We start from the raw sequence: 26195 nt of genomic DNA on the forward strand, positions 1-26195 counted from the left end.
GAAAGGGAATGGTGTGGAGAAAGGAAATGCACAAAATGGCTTGAGGGAATGAACATGCATCCATCAATGCAGTTTAATGTTCAGCAGATGAGACTTGTGCTCTTAGCTCCACTTGTACTTGCAGCTCTACCTTCTGTTACTAACAGATCTCACTCCTTTCCCAGCACTACTGAGTTCCAGTCTAGGGTAAATTTAGGTATAGAACACAAATGCTTTCATGTCTATGATGATGTTTTCTTATCTCTTCAGATTATGAACAGGGAGGTGTTTTGGAAGTGAGAGATTTTGAAAGAAAAGCCGAAGAAGGTAATTGTCACAAGACTTGGGAAACTGGTGTGGATGAGAAATAACAAAAGCATGAATGTATAGGCAGTACATGTGTGAGGCTGATAAAAAAAGGTCTATTTAACTTTAATTCCACTTACACCTTCCATGTTATGTTACTTATATCACCTTTTCTAGCCAACACCTGCAACTGTTGCAGAAAAAAGTACTGATAGAGCAGTGAGGGGAAACAAAGTATAGGTAGCTTTGTCCCTTCTGTTCAGGAGGGGAGGCGATGTCAGTACAAAGGGAAGTGAATTTGCTGTATCAAGAGCTCCTGACAAACTGCAACAATGTGAGTTTAGGAGAGTGTGGACTTCTGTAAGTCTGTCACCTTAAACCCTTTTTAATCTCTAACAAAATGGAGGGACAGAGTAGAGGCTGTTTGAGTCTGACAGCCTCTTCTGCATTCCTTTACCTCCCCTCTCCTTGCTTCCTGAATGCTTGTTCTAGTTTGGTACCTCCTTCTGTGAAAAAAGAGCTGCTGCCTTGCCATGCAACTGGTGGCTAAGAACAAGACATTACCTCTGAGTACAAGAGAGAACAAGACATTACCTCTGATCAACTGCTTAATTATGTAGTTCAGGACTGACATTTCTCTAAAACAGATGGGGTTTTTTTTTCAGTTAATCTCCCTGGAAACTCAAGATGGTTTTGAATATGGGGATCAGGCTCTAAAGCTTGAGCATGTGTTGGTTGTTTTTTTCTCCCTGTATATTGAGAGAGCCTATTTCCAGAGATGCGGCTTTTATCTAACACCATCAAACCATTTATTTAGCTCTAGGACATGAGATCAGTTCTGGGATCCTAAATTAATGTTCTTCTTTCTCATCTCAATAGTAGGAGGATGCTGCTTATTAATTGCTAAAAAGAAGGGAACTCTGCTCTTGATGCTTGCAGAACAGAGCAGTAACAGTAGGTCTAGCAGGCAACTCCTAGTGTAAATCCATTTCCCAGTCATAGTCACCCTTGCTAGGGAATCTTGACTTAGCTACAGCGAGGCAGTGGTTGGCTGGGCAATAGCTTCGTCCATGTCCTTGGACATATATGGCTGGAAATAAATGAACGAATCTGCCATCCTGGAAGATAGAATCTGTTACTGGAGCCATGCTTGGAGACTAGGCAAGGCAAACATATGATCCTGTGCTCTTGATTTGTAATCTACCAGCTCCCTGCCAGTTATCAATTGAGCAGAGACTCAGACTTCAAAAGAGCTATGTGGATGATGTTGCTGTTAAGAGAAACTGGAAGTACTGTCTGCTTTATTCTCCAACATTACAGAACCGCTGGGTAGCATGTACCATGTGTCCTATGTACCTGTTAATAGAAGTGGGTGGCTTGTTTGAGTTGCTTTGGCTTGAGGTTGGTTCAAGTGTACAATGTGGATAAAAGCTCTTATTTTACTGAGCTCTGAGATCCCCCCTTCTTTTTGCCTTCTCTAGTCTGTGATAACATGGAGAAGTACAACTCAGCCAGTCCTTTCCTCTGCATGGATCTTGTGTACATCACTGCTTTGCTAAAGGAAGGATTTGGATTTAGGGACAACACACTCTTACAGGTGAGAAAACCAGAAAAGTTAAATTGCAATGCCCAGCTTCCCAGTCTCTGTATCAATCCGCATGCATTAGCTGATTTTTCTGGCTAATTTATCTACCGAGTCCTTCCAGGGTTGTTATACGTTAGTTGCTGTCACCTGTGAAACATGTGAAACTGGAGAACTGTCAGGAACAACTTCTTTTTCTTCCTTTATAGTTAACTAAGAAAGTGAACAACGTAGAGACAAGCTGGACTTTGGGTGCTACCTTTCACCTGCTGCAGTCTCTGGGAATCACTTACTGAGCTGTGACATTCCTGTGGACTACAGCATTTCTGAAAGGCTGAGAAAGCAATTGAAACCTCCAGGTACATTGTTCAGCTGGAGCTGGTCACAGAGCAGAACATGGACCAAAGCTAGAACAGATCTTCACCCCAGGCTGGCATTGTGCATAGTGAGAGTTGCTACAGTATGATTTATAATTGTAATTGCCATAAGTGATCCAGAATCTACCTTCTGAAAGCCAGCAGGCCTAAACTCCAGCAGAGTATTGCAAGGGGCTCAAAGCCAGCTTTCACCAGCACCTTTGTATAGCCTCCCATTGCTAGAAGCACAGAGTACCTGGCATGTGGTGGCAGACCACAGACACTTGGCTTCCCATCCCCCTTTTATTTTAAACATGCATAACTTAAGTTTGTTTGTGAAATTTTAAATACAGAAATTACAGGTGGCATCAACAGTCATTCAGAGAGAGGTGAGTAACTGGATGCTGCCAGCCTCCCTGTTCCAAGTACCTGGCTGTTAGCTTAGATAATATGTTGCAAGAAGACTCCAGTCTTTCAGGAAGGGGTCTGCTGTAAGTGCACTTTGGACATGGTTTTGGGAAAGGTGTGGGCTAAAGCATATGTTGTAACTTACTGTGCGTTTCTTTAGACAGTAATCATTTCCTGAGCAGAATGCATGCCTGAGTCCCTTTTCGCTGCCTTTTGCAAGCCTGTGCAGCAGTACCGTGCATCTGGCTACCAGACCTGATAATTCATTTAGGATGTAGTCATAACACAGACTTGTACTGGCGCAAACAGGCAGCAGTGCCAGCTATTTAAATTCTACTGCCAAAAGAAGTACTTGGCACATTGCACCCACAAGGAAATAAAGGGTGCAGTCAGATGAAAGGGCTCATCTGATTGATAGTTCACTTTGCAGTGAGAGGCAGTTCTGCTTCTCTGTTCTCAGCAGGCACTCCCACAGCTTTCTTTCCTCTGATGCTGGTGCTCCTCCGTTTCCTTGAGGACCGGATTCCCAACACCAAACGTGAGTTAAATTAGATCACTAAAGGGTCAAGTCTAGGGCTAGCACAAGGGAAAGAAAGAGGCATTGCAAAGCCTCGAGAGACCTGCTGGGCCAGGGAGCTGTTAGAAGGCCACACTCCACTTTGTCGGAGTGAGCTCTAAGGTGTGGTTTCCCATCTGAAAGTTTGGGCTTACCACTTCCTGTGTCGTCCTTAGAAACCTGCTCTGAATGCAGAGCTGTGGGGAAACAAGTTCTTTATGCAGTTGTTTGATAGACCAGTATAGGAGGAGAGCGGAATTAGCATCAGAAACAGAGGGAGAACAAGAGCAGAAGTAGCTTTACTTTCTTATCCCTTGTCCATTTGAAATTGGTTTAAAATTCATTTCTGTTGAATTTATTGTAGCATAGTTGGACGCATGAAGTTGTGTATGCAGCCCTGCATTGCTCTGGAGTTATTTTTAATATATACAGCAGGTCTTCAGGAACAGTGTGCCCAGTGCCGGGGTTGCAGCTGTTGAGGAATCCCAAGACTTCTGCCAGGATAGCATGCAGCTATTTGAGTAACAATTCAAAGTGAACCTTATCACCTTCACACCAAACACACAGAAGCAATGAAAGGTCATGTGTCTTGTCCTATAGGCTAGAAAGGTGGTCTGTAGGATCCTGAGTTTCTTGTTTCACTGGCTGTAGAGAACACCAAGATTGCCCAGATACTTTGAGGCTCCAAGTGCAGACCTTGCATTGTCCTAAATGGCTGTGGAGACAACTTTTTCCACCCCATGAAATAGTTGGCAGCTGGCTCATCAAAAATTAGTATCTTCTATTCACCATGGAATGTGTAAGGTAAAGATTAATTATTTCCCCTAGTCATAAGAACAGAGAGGTATTACTCATGTGACTCAGGGAAGCTTTTCTCCACTGATCTCTTGTGATGAACACCTCCCAGTCAGGCATTTGCTGTACGTGTTTGCTGTAACACACCTTTCCCTCTTCTGTGAAACCAAAGACTGCCCTCAAGATACCTTCTCTGCAGAATGGATTGGAGAGTAATTGGCAATTCCCAGCAATGGAAGGAAGTAGTGCACTTGTGCCCTTACTGATCTTGCCAAGCAGTTTGGAGACTTAGGAATTTGCCTTAACGGTGAACACCATGTCCCTTCCTCTAATTAGCAACACAAGTTTGACTGTAGCTGATCAAGCTTTCTCCTTCTATCTCAGGTTTGATGGCACTAGGGTGCAAGGCCTGCTTTTGATTGAACAAGCTCAGTCAGCAGCAGGAGTCCAAGGGCTGGGGGTGGAGTTACCTGTATTTGTCCCACCCCTGACACTTCACTGTAAATTCAGGCTGTTTCTTTGAAACATGAAATGCTCATCCTACCTGTACTCCCCCTTACCAGAATCTGTTTTGAGATCCATGGTGGGAAATTCCTCAGTGTCACACCAATCTTCTGTTCCTCACTGGGAGCTTGTTTGAAGAAAGTAGTTGTGTCCTCTTCTCAACCACAAACATTTCTTAAGCCCCTTCCTAGTGCTCAGCAAAACTTAAGTTTATCATCTGGTCTGCACAACGTGACTGCAGGTGCATTCGTTTTGTCTTCAGTATTCACTTTTGTATTCTCAGAACACAAAACAGGATGCAGTGGTTGCCAGTGGGGCTGCGTTTCTCCTCTGAACTAGCTAATATAATAATCCAAGAGTCTTCTTTCGGTCTGAGCCAGTACTATGACACACTCTTACTACATCCTGGGGCTAAAAGCTGTAAGCAGTGAGGCTGTATTTGAAACAGGAAGGGGAAGGGAAAGGGACAAGCAGCAGCAGCATTTCTGCCAACTGAACAGACATTAGCCCTGAGGCATACTTATGGGTTTGGTTTTGTCTGAAGGGAGGATGGTCTAGAACAGGACAGGTACCGTGAAGAAGTTTCTTTTCTGTGTTCTTTGCCTCAGACTCTGCTCCTACAGATGCTAGGTGGGAGCATCAGCTTCCCCGTACCAAAGTTGCATTAAATATGAATGCTCAGGGCCTTCGTCAGTGGCACTATTCATTAACAGAAACAAAACTGCTGCTTTCTATCAGGGGCCTGATCCTGCAGTCATGAGAGAAACAGGAGCTCTGCTCAAATGTTTTTCTTGCCAGAAATCGCAGCACTGAGCCCCTGCTGTTTACATCTGAACTACTCAATGTGGGTGGGGGAACTAGAGAAGCCAGTCAATTCCTCACACCCTCGTGCAATGAGATTATTTATTAGCTTAACTAAAGACTTAAGCAGCCTTGTTAGAGAAGAGTTATACTTGCAGCCCTGTTTTTTCTCTCCTCCTTCATAATGCCTTTTAGCCAGTCACTAACAGGAACTGCCTAATATGAGTGACTGAACAAGCACAAGTAATGGCTTTCAGTTCAAAACTTAAGTTTCATTCTTTCTGCTGTTAATTCCTGATACTGGTCAAGCAGATGTGAAAATCTTGCCCTTGGGCAGTGCTCACTTAATTTTAAGAGTGTCAAATGCCTAATCCAGGAGGCTGGTGTTTAGAACCTAAACAGAATATTTTGAATGTCTATTTTAGTAATTAAAGCATTTTTAACAATATTCAACATGTTGTGGTGCAGTTTTCTTTCCTAGATATTATTGTTAGTTTGCATCTCTTTCCCATACAGCCCTGAAAACTGTTCCACAAGAAACTCCATTATTAAATAATACACTAAGAGAAGAGCGGGGGGAAAGGGTGAGGGACAGATTAAAGCTTTAAACATATCTGCCACCATGAGTTGTCTCCCGCTGCTAAACACTACCCCTCCTTTCTGAGTGCAGGCAGCGCTAAGAGTCCAGGCAGCGCTAAGAGTCCAGGAGTGATGTTGCAGCTCTAGATACCAAGTCAGAGAAAACTGAAAGTAATTAAGCAGTAAAAATCGTAGCTGGCACAATTCAGCACTGGGTTTGTGACTGTTTCCACCTCAGTCTTCAACCCAAGAGGCCCAAATTGAAAGCACATCGTACATATTGTTCTGGGCTGAAGACATCATGATATGACAGGAAGAGACCCTAAATCCTCTTGAGGAGAGCAGATAAGACACAACTTTTGCATAAACCCGTGGATGACAGCTCAATCCCTCAGTTTTATTGTTACATTAAAAGAACACTATTCAAAGATTCAAGTCAGTCATTGGCCTTGTAAGGGCGATGTGTTCACAGGCAAGCTGCTGTTCCAAAATGACAGCATGTCACTTGCTGGCAATAGCCATGATTTGCTCCTAAAAGAGGAGAAGAAAAAGGTAAGTCATTTGTAAACTAGTAAGAAACAGACATTCTAGAAACCAGCTACAGTCCCTTTCCCTTTTACATATATAGGCAACAGTATTGTCAGCCTTTCTAGCCAAGTGCAGAGCACTCTTCCTATACGCTACCAAAGTAAGGAAGTTGCAACATTCCTTCCGAAGCAGCAAAAACCAGAGGTGTTACCACAGGTTCCGTGCTCGGGGAAGAGGTCTTAATTTCGTTTTTTGCTTTAAACAGAGAAACAAAAAGAAACCTCTGAGCACTGAAGCAGCAACATAGCCTTTCAGTGCAACTATTGAAGACATCTTGCCAGTGGCAGCTACTACACCTTAGGATTTGCTCCTCTTAAAACACTCTCATGGTTCAACTCTGACTGTAACACAAAGGAAACAGGCCACCTGTGTTTAATAGGAAGAAGGTGACTTGATTTGTGGAATAAAACATTCATATCCAGAAACAATGGTTTGAACCTCGTGAAAATCCAGTGAAGGAAATCAGAATTTAGGCAGACAGGCTGCAAACAGAGGGTCTGTGGTTAAGACTGAACCTCCTCACCACTGCCTTCCTCAGGTAATTTCCATTAGAGAGACTTGCACTTCTGCCGTAAGGGAACAATTTCACAAGGCACAAAACAGCACAGAAACAGGTAACTCATTTGTGCCGCACACCACATCTATCAAGTGACCCGATGTCTTAGTGAAGATGAGTCTTCATAGCACTAGGTTTCATAGGGCATTTCTGGAATGCAGCTTAAGTTCCACATTTTCATGCCATAGCAAAATAAAGCCAAAGACTTCTAACCCCTAACTACTGATACAGAGAATAGACACTTAGATTCCTTATCTTCTCTTGTGCTGCAAGAGAAAACAGTTGTGGCTGAGCCATCGGTTATTTAGGAACTCCTCCAGTTCAACTGGGACACAAAACCTCAGTTTGAACGTGATGCATTTTTCTACCAAAAATGTTTCATTTAAAAGAAAAATGAAACAAAAGAAGTCTTTACAGCTTGTGTATGTTTCATGAATATTCTGGACTCTTCCTACAGCCTTCACAAACGGGAGGTTCTTACCTTGACAGGAGGCAGGGCATTTGTTGCTTGCAATCCCCATGTCCTCAACAATACCAAGGGAGCCAGCTTTGTGGAGTAAAGCCTCTTTAGCACATCAATAGCAGCTATCAAGGAGACATTGTGCCTCTGACGTTCTGTCTCAAACTTTAAGAGATGTTTTAAGGACCCTGGAAAAGATAATTGAATGCTCCTATTAAAACAATTGTGCGTCTTACCTACAGTCTTATAGCAGTCTTCACTGGCAATTGAAAACACAGAGCAGAGAAATGGTCCATCTTAACAAAGGCCTCCTTCTATCAGCCAGTGCTCTTCATCATCATAGCTATCATCCTGCAGATTTTTTTTTAAAGCAGCTTTGAGGTTTGTGGGATGAAAACTGCATCCAAGACTCTCTAACTGCTCCACAGCCAATGGACATCAGAACAGTTTTGCTTCTAAGATACTGGTGCCTTTCAAACACAAGACAGCAGCACGCTTAACCTGCAGTAGAGGTAATGCTTGTCCTGGTGTTAGCAGCAAGGCCTGTAAGACCAATCATCTCACTGCCCTGTCAGTGTCTTGGGTCCTTACCCAGATCGTTCCCATTGAAGGCTGCAGCACTGAGGTGATGAGCTAAACACGCAATATCACCAAAGCCCAGGTTTACACCTTGTCCTGCAAGTGGGTGGACTCTGTGCGCTGCATCCCTGGAGCAAGAGAAGGCAGAAATTTATATCCCTTCTTGAAGAAGGCCATAATGGCAGACAAACCCCAGAAAGGTCAGTGCAGCACCCCTCACAATGAACACCTTACAGCAGCACACATGATTTATCCAGTACCTTTCTGCATGCTGTGCTGAACAACCTGACTGCCTCTCCAGCTGTAAGAAGCAAGACAAAAGAAAGATAACAAAAGGCAGTTCTGAAAAGAAAAATTATAAAGAAGTGACTAGCCAAAGTCCTCTCAGCCCATGTGTGGAACAGGCCTTGGTGTTTTGTAAGTGACCTGAGCACAACAGGAGATGTATTATATCATTGCCACATTTTACAGACTAGAGAGACATCATGAACACACAGAAGTGGGATATCATTGAACAGAAACAAAATCAAAGTCCTTTTATGAGCAGACTTACTTATAAAGGACAAAGCCCGATATGTTGATAAGGGAGTCTTAGGGAAATGAAATAAAGTTTGGGTATGAGATGTAATATCATTTAACAAGCTATAAAGCACATTGTGCTCCCAGTCACAGAGTGGCTCACAAGTTAGAAAGACAAAAAGCATCCAAAGTATAATCCAGCATCCTAGGACTACTGTAAGTGGCCAGTATATTGCAGCTGTGGCAGACAAAAAGTACATGTAACCTCAGAATGCAGAAGATGAGATATTTTCGTGTTTCTACAGGCCACCGTACAAAAGCCTATGACATCCCATCCGGAATAATTTGCAAGTTTTGTAATTTGTTTTAAGAAAGCGAGTTTAAAATCTCAAACTGGTACACAGAATGGCTGCTAAAATGTTTGGGCAAGTACAGGATCAGCATGAGATACTGGATTGTTTTACTGGACTACTCAAACCAGGAAAGGGAAATAATTATCTTGCAACTTGCATCGAAAGCTCACACAATGGACAGATTGCTTCTCACACAAAAGGACTTTGTTGGCACAAGAGCACATGAGCCACAATAGTGTCAAACCACAGATTATTTCTAACTATCTGATTTGTTGATGCTGCACTCAAATCATTTGTAATCACATTCAACTGACTCACACGAGGGCTGCTGCTCAGAACCTTACCCAATCAGGGCCACGCGGTGCTGGACATACTCTGTTGCATGCCCCATTCCAAGAGGGAACATGGCTCGGCTCTCTGGATCCACTTTAGCAATGCTTGGGGGTAGCTGACGGACTGCACTCCCCGAGGGCCTCAAGAATGAAAGAGCAGATCGAAACATGGCCCCAGCAGTGTCAATGAAGTCAGAGTGGTTTACATTGCTCCACTGAAAAAACAAACCAACCTTTACTTGTTAACCCAAACCAGACATCAAAAGAATCCAATTGCAAAAATCTAGATGAGCTCCAAATACTGAATTTTAACAACCTGTACAGAACTATACAGTAGAAGAAACTATCTTCATCATTTTAGAACATAGAGGCTTCCAACTAGGAGGAGTTTACCTTTCCCACCTTCTGGAAATTTTGTTCAGCTTCTTCTACTAACCTAATTCAGTCCCAGGGCTTCATTCCTTCTTTGCTAAGTGCCTTTGAGTATCATCGTCACCAGGGGAAGGAACTTAAGAACTCACCTCTCCCATTACTATCCCTTAAGCTGTGAGGTTCCATTATATTTCTCATGATTACAACAAAGCCTCATACCTGCCACGAGGCTGATACTCACAAAGGCAGAGTTGATGCTATCCACAAAACTTTCCTCATCCATAGCGAGAAGTTCCGATGCATGTTCATGACCCGTGGACCAGACCAGAGAGCTGGCAGTGTCAGACAACTAGTTCAAGAGAATGTCAAGAGTAAGTATCAAGAGAAAAAGAAGCAAAAATAAACTATCAGTGCAGGGATCTCCCACTTCCCTGCCCCACACCAGTCCCTCTGCATATACTCTTCCAGTCCAACTTGCTGCAAGTGGGAAATACTAAGGATAGACTGAGAGGGCAGCAAGGGAAAAAAAAATGCTATAACTGAAAAGTAAAGTGCAAGGGGATAAATTCTTAAGAGACAGCAACACCACAGAAAGGCCCAGACAGGAACAGAATTACTAGAAAAGAACAGACTAAACATAAAAATTAAAAAGTAATAAATAAATATGGAGACCAGAAGTCATCTTACCGGAAGAAGTGCAATTGGCCCTGTGGGAAGGAACCTCTGCCACGCTACGTTATTGTTTGTGGCCTACAATGGAAAAAAAAAACCCAAGTGGACACTTACAATTAGAGACCTGGATCACCTGCTTAAGCTGTTCACCTGCTTATGGAAGAGTCAATTAGCAGAATTTCACCTCAGACAAATGAAGAGTTGCCACCACAGCTGACTGGTCATACTGATGCTCAATGTTCTTAATTTCGGCTTCCTTCCGGACTACAGAGTTATGACCATCTGCACCAATCTACAAAACAAAGAGATAAAAAGCAACTTCTTCAGCGCCTCCTAAGAAAGCCAATATTCCAGTCTATAAACCTCAGCCTGCACAAAGACATTTTTTGTTTATTCAGAAAAAAAAGTTGCCCAAAAGACCAGAAGAGGTGGCCCCTTCTGCTCTTGTCCAATTCAGCACAGCCTTCCTGCGTCAGGCACTGTGTCCCATAGCATCTCTGACAGTGTTAGCCACTCACCTCATTCAAGCCCTCCACTTATGGAATCAGAACCAAATCCAGGGGAAAGGACTTGGGAGAGAGATGATGCCTGATCAACAGAAATAAAAAGCTTAGTTACCAGCAGTTTGGCCTGAAGTCTGCGTCCATCAGCTAACTCAATTTGGACCCAAGGGCTTGTGCCACAGCTGTGAGAGGGGAGGGGCCACGTATACCCCACTGCTCTGCTCCCGTAGAAAACCTCCACCCGGTCTGATGGGAACACAAAGTACCACGGTCACAGCATGATACAGGTATGAAAAAAGGAAACATAACTACAAAAGCAAAGGCCACGTGTGTCTTACTGGCACCTTAGGACCTGGCCCTACAATTCTCATGGCACCCTAAAAGATCAAACCTGGCCAACCCTTTGTCACTGCAAGGCCCGCTCTGGATAGAAAGCTACAGATCTTTTCATTAAATCTATTTTTGGAGAGACTGTGTTCTAGAGAACTATGTATGAAACTCCTTTTGTGCTGTGTAGCCTTTGGAATACAGATTCCTCCCTCCCCCCTTAATTCAAGAAACTGCCTATGTCTCAGAGCTACTCATTAGATTTTTTGCTCCTCTCAGGGCACACAACGGAAGGCAAGTAACTGAAAGCTCTCTGCAAGAAATATTAAAGAAGTTGACCAGTACCTGCTACTGCATCTAACTGTTTTGTGAGAGCAGACATAATGACATCGTTCTCCACTATATAACCCATGTCATCTAAGTCATCTTTCTCAAAAACGATCATGGCTTCTGAACAAGCATCCCACACCTACGAAGGAAAAATACATTACATGAAGCTACACGATGAAGAAGTGCTTCTGCTTTCAGGGACTATGAACGTATCCACCTGAACAGGAAAGGAACATGGCAATCTAGAAATACAGAACTAGAGGAAACATCCAGGGCTACCATCTATTCCCAGCAACTGAAGTACATCACAGAATTCCTTTCATACAATGATCTAGCCGCGTCTCAAAAACTAACTGCAAATAAAGTTTTTTATCCCTACTTCCTTTCTACATAATTAGTACATAAAGCTCCCCTACCACCTTGCTGTGGGTTACCCCAGCAGACAGCTCAGCCTCATGCAGCGCCTCTCTCACTCCCCCACAGTGCGATGGGGAAAAGAATTGGAAAAGTGAGGTAACTCATGGGTTAAAATAAAGTCGATTTAATAGGTAAAGCAAAAGTTGTATGTGGAAGCAAAGCAAAACAAGGAATTCATTCACTGCTTCCCATTGTCAGGCAGGTGCTCTGCCATCTCCAGGAAAGCAGGGCTCCATCACACTTAACAGTTACTTGAGAGGACAAATGCCATTACTTCAAATGTATGTATGTGTGTGTGTCCTTTCTTCCTTTCACCAGCTTTTATTGCTGAGCATGATGCCATGTGGTGTGGGGTATCCCGCTGGTCAGTTGGGATCAGCTCTTCCTGCTGTGTCCCCTCCCAACTACTTAAGCACCCCAGCCTGTTCACTGGTTAGGTGGTAGGAGAGCCAGAAAAGGCCTCGACTCTGTGTAAGCACTGTTCAGCAACAGCCTGTGTTATCAACAGTTTTCATCACAAACCCAAAACACAGCACCATACAAGCTGATAAGAAGAAAATTAACTCTGTCCCAACCAAAACCAACACACACCTTTTATTTCCTGGCAAGTACCTCTGCATCAATATCTACAGCTTCCATTAAGAATAAACGTTTCATCTTGTAACATCAAGACTCAGAGGATGGGAATTTGAGATTAGACTGCTACCCAAAAAAACTAACAGGAATCATTATAAGCATAACCTGCCCTTTGCCAAAGTAAAAAAACTTTGGATCATTAATGTAAGTACTTCTAAGAAGTTACAAGAGACAGACATATTGTATGTTTGCAGCCCAAAGTAAGGCACCTGCATTCGCTGGAACGGTTTGAGTCTCAGGCTGCAGACGTGATCCCAGGCACCAAAACCTGAAAAAGGACACAAATGCATGGAAATACAGGTTCACATCTGACACTGAGACCCAAACAAAACTTCTCCCTCCCTGTCTATCAATGCCCAGACTCTGCCTGCGCCATCCCCAGACAGGGCCAGGTCTGCCTCAATACTGTCACAGCTCCAGCATCACATTATTTTACTGTTAACACATGCCAGCAGAAGAGAATCAAGTGCTTTCCATGGACAATGTGATTTAAAAGTCAACTCTTACTGCCCCATCACTGACTAATAAAACAGACACACAAATGCATGGCCATCATTGTTTAAAACATTTCTTTCTCCATAAGGAATCAAGGCTCAAATCTTTCTTTAAAATGAAAATTAATCAGAAGTGAGGTACCAGACTACAGAGCACTAAGTATGTGCATCTTTTGTGAACACAGCATTCCAGATGCTGTAGATAGCACCTCACAACATCCTGCTGGGCTAATGTCACAAATAATTATATAACAGATCAGACCAAGATACCAGAAAACAGATCCCTGTTATCAATTTAATTCAGTTAATCACCACAACTCAGCATACAGAATACTGAAAGACAAAGGCACACAATTCTGTTGAGTTTAGGATGAAGGCAGCACATGTTCAAAGGGGTTTTATCAAAATCAAATTGAAAGCAGCTCAAGCATACTGTTAAAAACACAAACAGTAGCAAACATACTTACTGCTTAGGAGGGTTACTGATCCTGGGGAGATCGAACTGACCCTGTTACTGTAGGTGTCTGGCACATGGTTGTATTCTTTCCGAGGACCAGCCTCCAGCAAAGCAATCTTCTTATCATGAAAGTGGATATCGTGCCCTAAAATAAGCAAATACATGCTTTGCTACAACACTCCTGCCAAAAATCGCATTCCTTATTCCTATATCAGTAACAGCTATATGTTTTTGTAATAAGATAAGAGTAGCTGCAAAACTCAATAAAGAAATGCATTTATGATACAGGTTTTGACCAGGCAAGTAAACTTCCGTATTTAAAAACTTCCTGACTACAATCCTGTCACTGAGACAGACAAACCTTCTGTAGTTAAAGCACGGATTAGAAGTTTTCTTTTTGTACAAAGTTCACATTTTGGTACAAATTTATGCCTAGCTTGTTACGCAAGTTCATTATTGAAGTATTGATGGGCAAAGTCTGCAATGCAACTCCATACTCAGAACACATTTTTCAGAGCTTAAACATAAATTCACCACTTAGAACGGGAGATCAAAATAAAACTTCTGTGCTCCTTAGCAACTACATTGTTTTCTTTATCCTTATACACTGGTAGTGGGATAGCACTGGCAGTTTAGACTTTTACTTTCAGTTAAAGAGAACTGAAAAAGAATAAAGAGATGACTCAAGTAGAGTAAATCACACTAGCTGAGTGAGTCATTCTTACTGCATCTGACTGCTATAGCCACAGAACCGTGTCCTTAGAACATGCGGAGTTTGCTGATACTGCAGCCTAGTAATGGGAGTATCCTGAGCGTTTTCTAGATTATGCAAAACATAACCTCAACTCTTCAAAGGTCTCAAACCCGCATGTTAGCCTAAGGAATCACTGCTGGGGGTGGGGAATCCTTATGCTAGTTCATTTCCACTGTGGTCAACCACACAAGCACAACAGTAAGTGTGCAAGGTAAACCCTTACACTTCCAAAGCACTTACTGCTCAAGACTTTTGCTCCCCCTCTACTCCGCACTCTTCTTTAGGTTTCTGTCACTATTACACCTTCTGAAACAATGTTACAAATAAACTGACAGTACTCTCAGGATCTTTAGTGATACAGAGCAAGCACAAATCCACTGAATGTGGTATTCCAGTGTTACAGGGTTAGAGAATAATTGATTTCTCCGAAGCAAACCTAGGATCAGAAAAACATATCCGGCAATGGCTGAAATTACGCATTGGCAATTTAGGGGTGACTGTGCTTGACAGAATCACAAGTAGCCTACAGAATTCAAAGTAATGGCTGCATTAACATATAAATACATACACACACACGTATAAATAGGACATGGCTCATCACAACGATCAGCTAACCAAACAGCTCCAAGTCTGCTTTCGAGTGCTGTCACAAGAAGACGCAGGAATAAGGAAACTCTACAAAAGGATCTTGAACATTAAGATCGTGATAACTGCGTAGTTACATCACACCACCACCAACACAGATAAATTAAGGTCGAATCATAAGAGCAGCCGATATGCCACACGGTGAACCGTGTGGGCTTTGGGAAAGCCCCGCTTTGAAGTTTCGGACACAAAACCCGCGACTCGCTGAACTCGCCCCACGCGGTGCAGGGGACCCGAACACCCCCGTGACCTCTGCACCAGGAGCGGGAGGAGACACCGCCGCCGGCTGCGCAGCCGCGACCGCAGACCTGAGGGGCCGGCACCGAGCCGGGCCGTTGGCCCAGGCAACACCGACCGCGGCGGCCGAGAAGGTCACCGGCTTACCCAGCACGGCGGCCATGGCGCTCCCGACCATGCCCCCGCCGGACACCACCACATCGTAGAGCGGCGTAGCGGCAGCAGCGGCAGCAGCCCGGGACAATAAAGGAGCCCGCTGGCCGGCCAGCAACCGCCCACAGAGAGGGGCCATCAGCCCCCTTCCGCACACAGCCGCCATCGCTGCGGAAGTGACCGCGCACCCCCGAACGGAAGTAGCTCCGGAAAACCATGACAACGCGACGTACCTAGGGACGAGCGCTACACAAAACACCTCCTCCCGAGGGCCAATGAGCGAGCAGTGTATGCTTCCCATCTTGGAGCTTGATTGGCTGCTGATGCCAAAAAGGCGGGCCTAGGGCGCTGCCGGCTTCGCTGATTGGTGGAAAGCGGAATAAGTGCTGTTGGAGGACTGAGGCGGCGGTCTGCAGGTGAGGCTTGATCTTGGTGGTGGTGCTCAGGGGTCCGGGTCCGGGTCCGGGTCCGGGTCCGGGTCCGGGTCCGGGTCCGGGTCCGGGTCCGGGTCCGGGTCCGGGTCCGGGTCCTCGCAACGAGTATCTCTCTATTTTGTTTCCTTTCAGGTGACTCGGCATCCCCTCAGGCCGTAAGGGACCGACTGCTGTGCTTCCTGCCACCGGGCGAGGAGCTGGGAGCAGCCTGTCAGGATGGGGGGCCAGCAGTCCCCGCTAGAGCCGGGCTTACTGCACCAGGCAAAGTTATGGAATGATCTCGGAGTATCCGAAGAGGATGAGGAGTTGGAGGGTCTCAGGCAGGAGACAGCAGTCCTGCGTGGCAGGCTGTGGGAGGCTCTAAGGTAGGATGGCATGTGGAATTCCTACTGCTTCTGAAGTGGAGCATGAAGTCCCAGGATGCACATATATAGTATCAAAACACTGACCACAAGCATATTCACACATGAATATGAGAAGATGGGGCCAATAGGTGCCCAGATAAGCAGCGTTCACGTAAAATATGAACAACACAAATCCTGTTCCTGCTCATCCCCTAATCATGCTTAAAATTTGCTAGCAGGTCACACACATTTCACAGCATCCACCATTCAGAGCTGTGGTGTCTCCAACATGGAGCTTTCAGACTTCTTTCTCAGTGACGTTCACTAGCAGGTCACACACCCACACTCTTACAAAGGAAATTATGTATGAAGAACAGAGTGCAGCAATCACCAGCCAAGTGTATGGACCAGGAGTACAGTTACACATGATTGGCACCTTCTGTTTCCCCCCTTTCCTGTACTTGTTCCACCCTTATCCATCTCAATCCTTCATTTTACCTGCATTTATTCCTTCCCTAAATATCTTGTTTTACTGTTTCATAATCACTCTCAAACATCCCCACAGAAGTTCGCTATTTCAATGAGACCCAGGACAGTCCTGTTTTTTTTTCTTGCAATCAATTTATATGGTCTTCCTAGTTACAAATTTTCCAGCTGAACCTGTTAAGAGTTGCACCAACACAGTTCATTGCAATGGCTCTTCCATCAGCATCTTGGGAATGCTGGTGTTTGGTGCAGTTTGTTAGGATTTGTGTGCCTAATTTATTGCCTGTCCTAAGTTTGTCTTTAATGTTAAGTAGCTATCAGCCAGATAACCAGAAAGTTTCAACTTCAGGGATTACTTGTAGCTTTTTCTGGCAATAGCATGCTAGCAGCAAAGTAAACTGCATTACAAAGCTAAGTAGGCATAACCACCATTTCATACACTGAAAACAGAAGCAGGCAAAGCTCTGCTTACCTACTTTGGTAGCAAAGCAAAATACAGAGCTTGAAAATTATAAACCTTAAGCCTGTCTTAACTACCAGATCAGCTACAGTGTCATTCTTTTAATCAACAGTGTCTCCTATAAAATATATATATCTTTTAAAATAATTCCACTTATTTCCCCTTCATGATGTCTTTGTCTTAGTCGTACATCTGGTAACAAAAGGCAGTCCAGTTCTTTGACTGACCTCACCTTGGACAGTACCTGGGATCAGCAAAAGCCTCCCTTGTTTCCTAAATCCCGCTTGAGGCCAAAAAGTGCTTCCTCTCCCTGGATTCCTTCCATCACCATCCCTCAGCCTTTCAAAATGACACTGCGGGAAGCTCACAAAAAGTCCCAGTTGATGAAGTCATACATGTTTCTTGAACTAGACAAACAGAAAGACCAAAGGCAAAGCCAGGATGAAGCTGAATGTCAGAAACAGTTTCGGGCACAGCCTGTACCTGCACATGTGTTTCTGCCCCTTTATCAAGAAATAATGAAGCAGAATGAGATTCGCAGGCAAACAGCAACACAGAAAAGAAAGGAGCTGCTACTTTCAACCCTGAGGCCCTTCAGCTTCCTGGAGAAGGAGGAGAAAAAGAAAGAAGCTATCAGACAAAAGTTCCTGGCAGCAGCAACCCCAAATGACAACTCCAAACAGAAGCAAGCCAGTAAAAAACTTCCTAAATCTACTTATGGCCCACTTCTTGGAGATAAACTCAAAGGTAAAATGCCAGGGCTCTTCCTGTTAACTCCCTGCCTGTCCCTTGGTATCTCCATGCTGGGAGGTAGAATCATGGCTCATAGGGCATTAGCTGGAGTATAAAGCCAGTGTCATTACATCTCCTTGTGTTGTCCAGTCTCCTGCGTATCACTGGTCCTTGCATTTCACCTAGATACCTTTACAGTAGTGGCCACAATTTAGTAGTCTTGTACCCATGGCAGCAGCAGCGGTTCTGTACCACTCCCCAGACAAGTGGGTACAATGAGCTTTTTAGACAGATTTCCATACCCCTTGTGCTGCAAATCATGCTAGCTTGGGAATCTTTCCCTGCACTGGATTCCATACCTTTGATTAATCTAAAGAGACATAAATGATTTGTGGCACAAATATGAAGACATATGTAGTACCAGAAGTGTCCCAAGGTCTGTGCAGTATCTTGAAACTGACAATTTTAGTCCCATTCAAGTGATCTGTGCTGCACAGGATCCCTAGGAGAAAAATACTTCCTGAGCCAAAATGAAGCTGTTAGTTCAGTTTTAAAGTGATGGTGCAGTAATCCTGCCATTCTCTGATGTTTTCAGTTACCTTCCCACTTGCTCTCCAGCTTCTTAAGTGCTAAACCAGTGGAGGTAGGTATCAGGACCATTCTGGTCAGAGGGACAGCCAAGGAAAATTTCCTGATGCTCACATTCTTTCAGATGGCTTAAGGTCCCCCCCACCCTGTTGTAAGTTTGAAGCAAACAATGCAGACTTCATGCTTGAATCACAGAATCACAGAATCCCAAGGGTTGGAAGGGAACCCGTCCTTGATAATTCTTACTGTTTTTCTCACCCCCGCTTTTTTTTCACCATTTCCCACTGATTTCTTCCTGAGTACACCATGTACATAAAAATGAACACCAGTTCATTTTTCATCAGAAAACATTCTGTTGTGGCATAATGAACTAAATAGATTAGAAAGGTAAAAGAGAGCAAAGGACAAGCTACTGTTTTGTTTCTGGTATATGGGGAGGGAGGAGGAATGAACATTTCATACCTCACTCAGTTCAAAGTTATAAATAGACTCAAAAATACTCTTAGTTTGCAAACAGCAGTATTGATTTCTTTTTTTTTTTCATAAAAGCAAAAAGCCACCCCAAGGCCAACTGTCTGCATTTTTACAAATGTTTACTGCGGCACAGGAAAGGAGTCACTTGAGACTATACATTGAAACCCATTCCTTCTATGAAGTTTGTCACAGAAGTCACAAGACATGATCCATCCACCAAACGCTCCTCACTTAAAATCTTTTCCAATATAGACAAACACTGCTAAATCTTAATATAGAAAAGGCATCATCCATCGTCACAAGTGTATCTGAACAGCCCATGTAGATCTCACACTCAACATAATGACATAAAGTCCCAGGTGAACCTTGATTAACACAACAATCCTGCAAGACAAAGGGCATAAGTTGTCTGATACCCCTAAGAATAGGAAAGGGAGGAGAAGGCCTGTCCAGGAACTTGCTCAGGTAAGTGAAAGAGATACCTAAAGAGATTCATGCCTTAGAGAATCTGCCAGGTTTTTCCTGGTTATCTGTGTTTTTTTTTCTCCTGGGAGGCAGAGGAGAGAGGCTGGACAGTAGGGAAAGAGAACACAGAATGTCTGGTCTCTCCTACATGCATAGCTATCATTGTAAAGAAAAGTTCAGGGTTATGCAGTGGCAATTTCGCAGCCTTTTATGTCACTCATATTCTTCTCATTGCTTTTCTTTTGATTCATTAGAAGCTGAACTCTACAGAGAAATACGCATTCAGATGAGAGCAAAGGATTTGCTTGAGAGCTCTGTAGCTCCTATAGATACCAGCAACTATCGGAGGGAGCCTCAATCCCGAACTGCTGCTAAAACTCAGCAGGAAAGACTTGGCTTCTTGCAGGACAAAAGTTTCAGCTTCAAGCCAAGGATTAATCCAACGATACCGGATTTTGAAGGACTCTACTGGGCATTTCAGAGGGAAGCAGTAAGGAGACAAGAAATCAAAGAAGCAACTCATAATAAGCCATTCAAGCTAAGAACTTCCAATCTCCATGGCAGGCAGAGGCAGGCTAATGCGAAGATAAAGGTGAGATGACTGGATAGTTCTGCTTTCTCTCATCAATACAGCAGCTTATTAAATGCATAGCATTTCTTTACAGGTGGTTAATGTTCTGTGACTTCCATCCTTGCCTTGGGACTACTGCAGAATTGTGGGACAAACCAGAGAGCAAAATTCTAAACAGAGATAAGCTATGACAGCTCAGGCTCAGCCACCCTTCCATGCTCCTAATCATGTCTCCTTCCCCTCAGATCCTCCTCATATAAATTCCTGCTGACAGAAAAGAGAAGAATGAGTGCATTGCCACATACCCCAACTGTTCTCTCTGGGGGAGGAATAGAGGAGATTTTGTGCTGTGAATGAAGTTCCTTTGGGTTTTGTTGGTTTTTTGGTGTGCGTGTTTGTTTGGTTGTTTTTTTTTTTCCAGGATTCTCAGCAACTGTCCAAGGTTTTAGTGAAGAAAAGTCATTCTCTGACTGGACTTTCCTCTCTCTCTCCCAATACCCTTCCAGTGCATATTACAGATGCAACTAGAAAAAGGGAATCATCTATTAGGTAAGTAGAAAAGTTTGTCTACAAGACCATACACCAACTAATGACTTGATTTAGGAAAAAAGGCAGTGTTTTCCCTCATCACACCAACTACATCAAGAATACATTTCCTAAATGTTTTAGTCTTCGTTCTTTGCTAATTTTTGTCCTCCCTCCCAGTTGACTGGGGAGCTGTGCACTTGTGTGTCTGAAATTTCGCTTTTCTCCTTAGAGGACTACAAGAGTGAAGCACGTAGTCTGGCAGTCTAAAGTGAGCTCATTAGTAACTTTTCTATATAGATGCTTCCAAGATAACAAAAAGGAAGGAGACAAAGAAGGAATTTATTGGCTAGAGAAGCAGAAAAAGAAATGTCAAGCTATCCAGAAGTCAGTGAACAGCCGAGCAAAAGCCCTGGATCCACATAAAAGTCTGGAGGAAACACACAAGGAGAAGTCAAAACAGAACTGGTCAGTATTCTGTTCTTCAGAGAAATAATAATTTGCTCTACTAACTGGGGTGCATCAGACAATTCTTTAGGACTTGGGTCTAAGAACTTTCCTAGCCTAAGTTTTTGACTGTCATACCCATTCCACATCCATTTGTGGAATGGGATGTGACAACCCCACACTACTCCTTTTATATGGAATGGTTTCCTTTAGATTAATGTTTGTAGAAACTCATTTGTACAAACAAGTCAAATGAAATGTATAGTTTGGTAAAGCACACATAACATTTTCTGAAAATATGAACACTGGTTCTCTGCTTACAGGCTAGCAGTAAAGCTTTATAATGGGTCTGTGTCCTGGGTTCAGCAGTAGCAGTCATTTTTCTCCTTCTTGGTAGCTGGTGCAGTGCTGTGTTTTGACTTTTGGCCTGGGAACAGTGCTGATAACACAAATGTTTTAGTCTGACCAAGGACTTTCTGAGCCTCATGCTCTGCCAGGGAGAAGGGAAAGCTGGGAGGAAGCAGACAGGACACCTGACCCAAACTAGCCAAAGAGGTATTCCATACCACAGCACGTCATGCCCAGGATGTAACAGAGAGTTACCCTGAAGGGCTAAAGGACTGCAGGGTTGGATGAGGTATCGGTCGGTGCTCCGTCGGGTGGGGTTGGGCAAGTTATCGGTTGGCTGGTGCTGAGGTGTTGTATTCTCTTCCCTTGTTATTTCCTTTAGCATTATTATCATTGGTGGTAGCAGTAGTGGTTTGTGTGATACCTTAGTTACTAAACTGTTCTTATCTCAACCCGGGGGAGTTGCATTCTTTTCAATTCTCCTCTCCGTCCCTCTGGGAGTAGGGGGAGGGCAAGAAGTGGGGGGAGTGAGAGAGCGACTGTGTGATTTATGGATGACTTTTGTTTAAACTACAACAGTCCGTAATTTGCCAGCAGTAGGATTATTTTTGCCCAGCATTCGGAATCAAGAGAACTACCAGAGCTATTTGAAGGACAGAACAGTTACTGAGATTCCTCATTCCTGATTAGATACAGTCAGAGGAAACCTCTATTATACAGGCAACTTTTCCATTTCAGGCAAAAAATGAGAGAGAGAACAAAGGAATACAGAAAGGAGTTGGAAGAAATGCAGCTACGAGTCAAGAACAGACCATACCTCTTTGAACAGGTCACCAAGGTAACGGGTCAAAGTTCCAGAGTGTTTCTGGGCAACAGGATACACTGTCTTTCATTTAAAACAGGCATTAAGAAATCTAGTCTCAAGTTAGTTCACAGATAAGGAGATCCATGTTTGCATAGTCTCTTCACTACACTCAACACATAAGAAGGCCACCCAGTTTAAATTCCTTCCCATCACTTGAAAAAAAAAAAACACTCAGAGTTATTTCTTTGTTGTAGAGCTTTCCAGTATATATAGCAATCAAAAGACACGGTCTGATCAAAATCAAGGCTTTATCACACCAGAAATTACATGCACACCTATTCTGTACCTGAACACCACAGCCTACAGTCTTCTCCAAACTTTTTTCTTAAAACCCTCCACAGTTGAGCACTTTTGCTTTGTACTTCTAGTGCTACTAGAAAAAACATTAATGACAGTTACTTGGCTCGTATCACTTGCAAGCTCTGCTGTCTGGGGTTGCATTCAGCACATCTCATCCATCACACAGGACCAGCTGCATATCTGTATTGTAGTTGAGGTGTAGATACAATCTTCACTCTAAGTATCTTTTTCCCTGGGTTTCCCCTTTCAGTTCCGTCTCCTTGCAGGCATGGTATCTGGTTACAGACACAGTGACAATACATTGACAATATGCTGATTTAGGATTTTTCAATAGAAAGTACCCTCCTGGGTCAGACTTTCTGTTCAGATGAGTGGTTAATGAAGGCAGAGACAAATCTGTATTATAAATATTGGTAACATTTCTGTTTGCCAGGTTGATAAGAATTCACCAGTATTGATAGCATTCACTTGTGTCAAGACAAGGTATCCTTCTACACAGAGTACCTTAATCTTTAGGAACTGGCCAGTTCCTCTGGTAAATGGTCATCTCAGACTACATAAATTTGCAAGGGTTATTTGGAGGTAGTGAGGATACAGTATCCAGGATGCTTGGTTTTCAGTTTCATGAAGATGAGCTGATACAAAGCTATTTGACAGATGCTCTCCATTTATTGAACTTCACTGTCATTAGTGCTTACGAATTACAAGCAAACACACTTCCAGAATTTCTCACAACCCTTTTTTGCACATATTCTCAATTTGAGTGTAAAGGGTTAGGGCTCAGACACAAGTATGTTTCTTTGGTAAGACTGGAATGCTGTAGAAACAGGAGAACAGAGGAAGGAAGAAAGAACAGAAGCAGGAAAAGGTGAGTTCTGGCTTTTAGAGGTGTGAGACATTTTCCTAGTATTCAGCTTTGGTACTGTATGGATAAGAAATTTTTGTCCTTTTGTTCTCATTAGGGGTGTCAACAGATTGGACTGTTATGAGGAAGCCCCACCTCTACATACTTACTGTTTTAAGTTTTGATTTCATAGCATGATGCTCGTCAAGGAGCAGAGCGTCACTACAGACAAACTCTCCAGCAGCTGGGGCTAAATGAAGAATTTGTAAGGAAAAAAGGGAAAGATGCCACTGACCTACTGGAAGAAGAATCTGATGTTCACAGGTAATAAAAACAATGCAATACAGCTTGTTTGCCTTTTACTAAAAATATTTTCCTTGCTCCAGTTTGTGTCCTCTAGTGTAGGCAAAATCAAATCAACCACATCACTTCTCTTATTGAGCATCACGGCTTCTCTTAATTCCTATGGCTGCACTCTATTTCTTATGCGTGAGACAAAGCAGCAAATAAGTGCTGCCAACCCTTTCCAGTATTCTGGACAGTCACTGTTTCTGCAGAGTGCCCAAGCCTCGGGGTGAAAAGGACACCTGTACTGTACAGGGAGGAGAACGTCAAGAGGAACAGAGTGGAAAGGAAAAGGCAACGTAAGATCTAGCAGAAGAATCCATCAATCATCTCTTGATTATCTTGATTCTCCAGGTTAATCTTTAGGAACTTTATGTTTTAGGCTGACACCTACAAGTTGCTCTGGGGTAAGTGAGACGTGAGAACTTAGTAAAGAAAAACAGACCAACTGCTGTTCAGAGCATGTCTTGTCCAATCCAGCAAACCTTGCACCCTTAGTCTTCACAAGTGTTCCATTCTTTAACAGGCAACAAAACAAGTTTAAAAGGTTGAACTACTATCTTTGGATAAAAGTAGATACGAAAGATTGAAGAAGTGCATCCTCTAGTGTCAGCTCCTTATGTTTGTGCCATAGAAGCACACAGGAAGGGGAGAATGCTTTTCAGTGTGCCAAATGTTGGTTTGCATATCTGTGTGGTAGAATGCTTTTAAACAAGGTATTTCTAAAAAAAAAACCACCAAACAAACAAACGAAAAACCCAGAGCAGCAGGACCTGACTTACTTTGGGAGGACGTCCTCCTCTAGTGTTAACTCTTTGTTCACTGGTTACCAGCTCTGCTCCCTCCTCCCATTGGGAAGAATAGTCTTTGTTAAAAAATCTCTCATATGTCATTATTTGAAACTTTTTTTAACATCTTACCAATTTAGGTCATTCATGGAGCCTGAAAGACAACCAGAGTTATGAAAAAGGTCATAATTAAACAATGCATCACTTTGGATTGCTATTGTCCTAATTCTACCATTACTGTGATATCAAGGATGTACTTTGGTTGAAGAAAGATTAGGTATTACCTGTCAGCACACTGCACTCAAATGCCTGGCACATCTTGAATGGTACAGTTCACACATTAGTTGTCTTCCTTTACCTGACAGTAATAATAATCCCAAGAACACAAACCCTTGAAACCTGGAATGTTTTCTGAGAATTATGGTATCAAAGCACTTTGAGATTAAAAGATTTCTAAATGGCCATTATGTTTCTGCATTGTCCTATTTTTTTATCAGTCACCTTTTTCTCACTTTTTAAGTAGAAATTGTGTCTCTGCATCTTCATCATCTCAATCCATTTCTCCTTACGCTATAGCAACAGAACCCCATCATCAAATCTGAAATACAGTACCTGTAAGAGTTACCACATTAGATAAAAAAAGAAAATGGAGATGATGCCATTTTTAATCTTAACAAGGTACTAGGTCCAAGAATTTAAGGCCCTGAGGTTATGGGCTGCTATGTTATACTTCCACTGTTGGAAGACTTGCTGGACTGCAACAGTGCTCCTTACTGTCTTCATGCTGAGAAGAGGCTTAAGCATGTGGGAGGGTTCAAGGAAGGCTGTTACCAGTGCACTGGTTTCTATATAGGTTTGATGGTGCAGGGCACAGGCTGCTCTTTCTGCTGTATCCCCTGGAAAAGCACAGTGATGTAATCATTGTCACCATGCCTTGTCATGTTGAAAGAGGAAGGAAAGATTTCTTGCATGTCCCAAGTCTCCGTGGTCTAAAGCCCATTGAGCTTGTATGGGTATATCTGAAGCAGTGGGAGTGAAATCTGAGTACATGTATTTTAAGCGGTATTCAGAAATTGGTGGCTGATTTCCATAATACTTGATGATCCTGGAAAATGAAACTTCCAAGTACATGAAGTGTAAAGGAAAACCTTAAGAAAGGAAGAACAAAGGCTTGACTTTAAATTAATATATGATATTATGCCGTATCCTTTTAACAAATAGTAAGCTGACACGCATGAGTACAGTAACAGATAAATCCAAGTCTGATAAATCCAAGATAAAGATATCCAACAGATGAATCCAAGTACTGGTCCCTAAACAGAAACTGCTGAAATAGTGATGACAGTAAAAGCATCAAATTAAGTAACTGAAACTCACTAGCACCTTTCTTGCTAAACCAAGTGTTGTTCTTAAAGTAGGGATTACATTTATGTAATCCTATGAGAGATTTATAATCTCTTAGTATATCTCAAAAAAAGGTATAAGAATAAAGATTTTCAACTTTTGCTCTGAATTTTTGCATTTTAGGAAATTATTTTGTAATTTTTAAACAAATTACTGCCTGTTCAGATAACCTAATACTGTAATAAAGAAGACTTCTCACTGGAGCATCTCCCATCAGCTGATGAGATGGTAGCCAAACCATATTGGATCCTAAGTCACAGGTACCTGCTGCAGCTTCTGCAGGAACCTCCAAACCGCAGTACCTTTATCAAAAGCAGCACTACCTTTATATTCAGCTAGGGAGCAATATAAACTCAAAACATTCACTTCACCCAGGAGCTGTTATAGACATATAGTATCTTAGCAAAACTCTGCATTCTTAATAATGCCAATTCTACAGAAAGTCTTCAAGTTAAAAACTCAAAACATCTACATGGTAGACTCATTTAAAGAGCTTGATATACCAAAAAAATTTTGGAGGGAGAA

At 42.9% G+C, this 26195-nt stretch overlaps 3 protein-coding genes and 1 long non-coding RNA gene across 8 annotated transcripts in view; 3 read left to right on the forward strand and 1 right to left on the reverse strand.

Moving 5' to 3' along the window:
- The window catches only part of ENTPD5 (ectonucleoside triphosphate diphosphohydrolase 5 (inactive)), a 25106-nt gene extending 19371 nt beyond the window's left edge, over positions 1-5735 (forward strand). For all 5 annotated transcript variants that reach the window (XM_065686179.1, XM_065686181.1, XM_065686180.1 and 2 more), the window contains 3 exons: positions 250-306; positions 1767-1882; positions 2077-5735. In XM_065686179.1, the coding sequence (XP_065542251.1) occupies positions 250-306; positions 1767-1882; positions 2077-2163 (260 nt within the window). In that variant the 3' untranslated portion in view covers positions 2164-5735. The remainder of the gene's footprint in view (positions 1-249; positions 307-1766; positions 1883-2076) is intronic.
- A 507-nt stretch (positions 5736-6242) lies between these two features.
- On the reverse strand, positions 6243-15444 carry COQ6 (coenzyme Q6, monooxygenase). Its single transcript, XM_065686171.1, has 12 exons — positions 15245-15444; positions 13472-13606; positions 12720-12778; positions 11473-11596; positions 10916-11046; positions 10482-10589; positions 10313-10375; positions 9867-9974; positions 9266-9468; positions 8062-8177; positions 7492-7658; positions 6243-6397 (listed from the first exon to the last, which is right to left on the reverse strand). The coding sequence occupies exons 1-12, from the start codon at positions 15414-15416 to the stop codon at positions 6368-6370; spliced, it is 1416 nt and encodes a 471-aa protein (XP_065542243.1). The 5' UTR covers positions 15417-15444; the 3' UTR covers positions 6243-6367.
- Positions 7498-11835, forward strand: LOC136017691 (uncharacterized). Its single transcript, XR_010614043.1, has 2 exons — positions 7498-11087; positions 11407-11835. It is a non-coding gene; the product is annotated as an uncharacterized LOC136017691 (long non-coding RNA).
- Positions 15072-24730, forward strand: FAM161B (FAM161 centrosomal protein B). Its single transcript, XM_065686169.1, has 9 exons — positions 15072-15666; positions 15817-16049; positions 17159-17721; positions 19488-19825; positions 20226-20353; positions 20630-20797; positions 21863-21962; positions 23327-23457; positions 23691-24730. The coding sequence occupies exons 2-9, from the start codon at positions 15901-15903 to the stop codon at positions 23779-23781; spliced, it is 1668 nt and encodes a 555-aa protein (XP_065542241.1). The 5' UTR covers positions 15072-15666; positions 15817-15900; the 3' UTR covers positions 23782-24730.
- Positions 24731-26195: the final 1465 nt, after the last annotated feature.

The sequence above is a fragment of the Lathamus discolor genome, chromosome 6 (assembly GCF_037157495.1).
Source record: "Lathamus discolor isolate bLatDis1 chromosome 6, bLatDis1.hap1, whole genome shotgun sequence".
Classification (NCBI taxonomy): Eukaryota; Metazoa; Chordata; class Aves; order Psittaciformes; family Psittacidae; genus Lathamus; species Lathamus discolor.

Coding starts and splice junctions, on each gene's coding strand:
- FAM161B (XM_065686169.1), top strand. CDS start 15,901: ATGGGGGGCCAGCAGTCCCCGCTAGAGCCGGGCTTACTGCACCAGGCA. Junction 21,963..23,326: donor TCTTTGAACAGGTCACCAAG/GTAACGGGTCAA, acceptor TTGATTTCATAG/CATGATGCTCGTCAAGGAGC. Junction 23,458..23,690: donor GAAGAATCTGATGTTCACAG/GTAATAAAAACA, acceptor CTGTTTCTGCAG/AGTGCCCAAGCCTCGGGGTG.
- COQ6 (XM_065686171.1), bottom strand. CDS start 15,416: ATGGCGGCTGTGTGCGGAAGGGGGCTGATGGCCCCTCTCTGTGGGCGG. Junction 10,376..10,481: donor CAACTCTTCATTTGTCTGAG/GTGAAATTCTGC, acceptor TTTCCATTGTAG/GCCACAAACAATAACGTAGC. Junction 7,659..8,061: donor CTTCAATGGGAACGATCTGG/GTAAGGACCCAA, acceptor TATCTTTTCCAG/GGTCCTTAAAACATCTCTTA.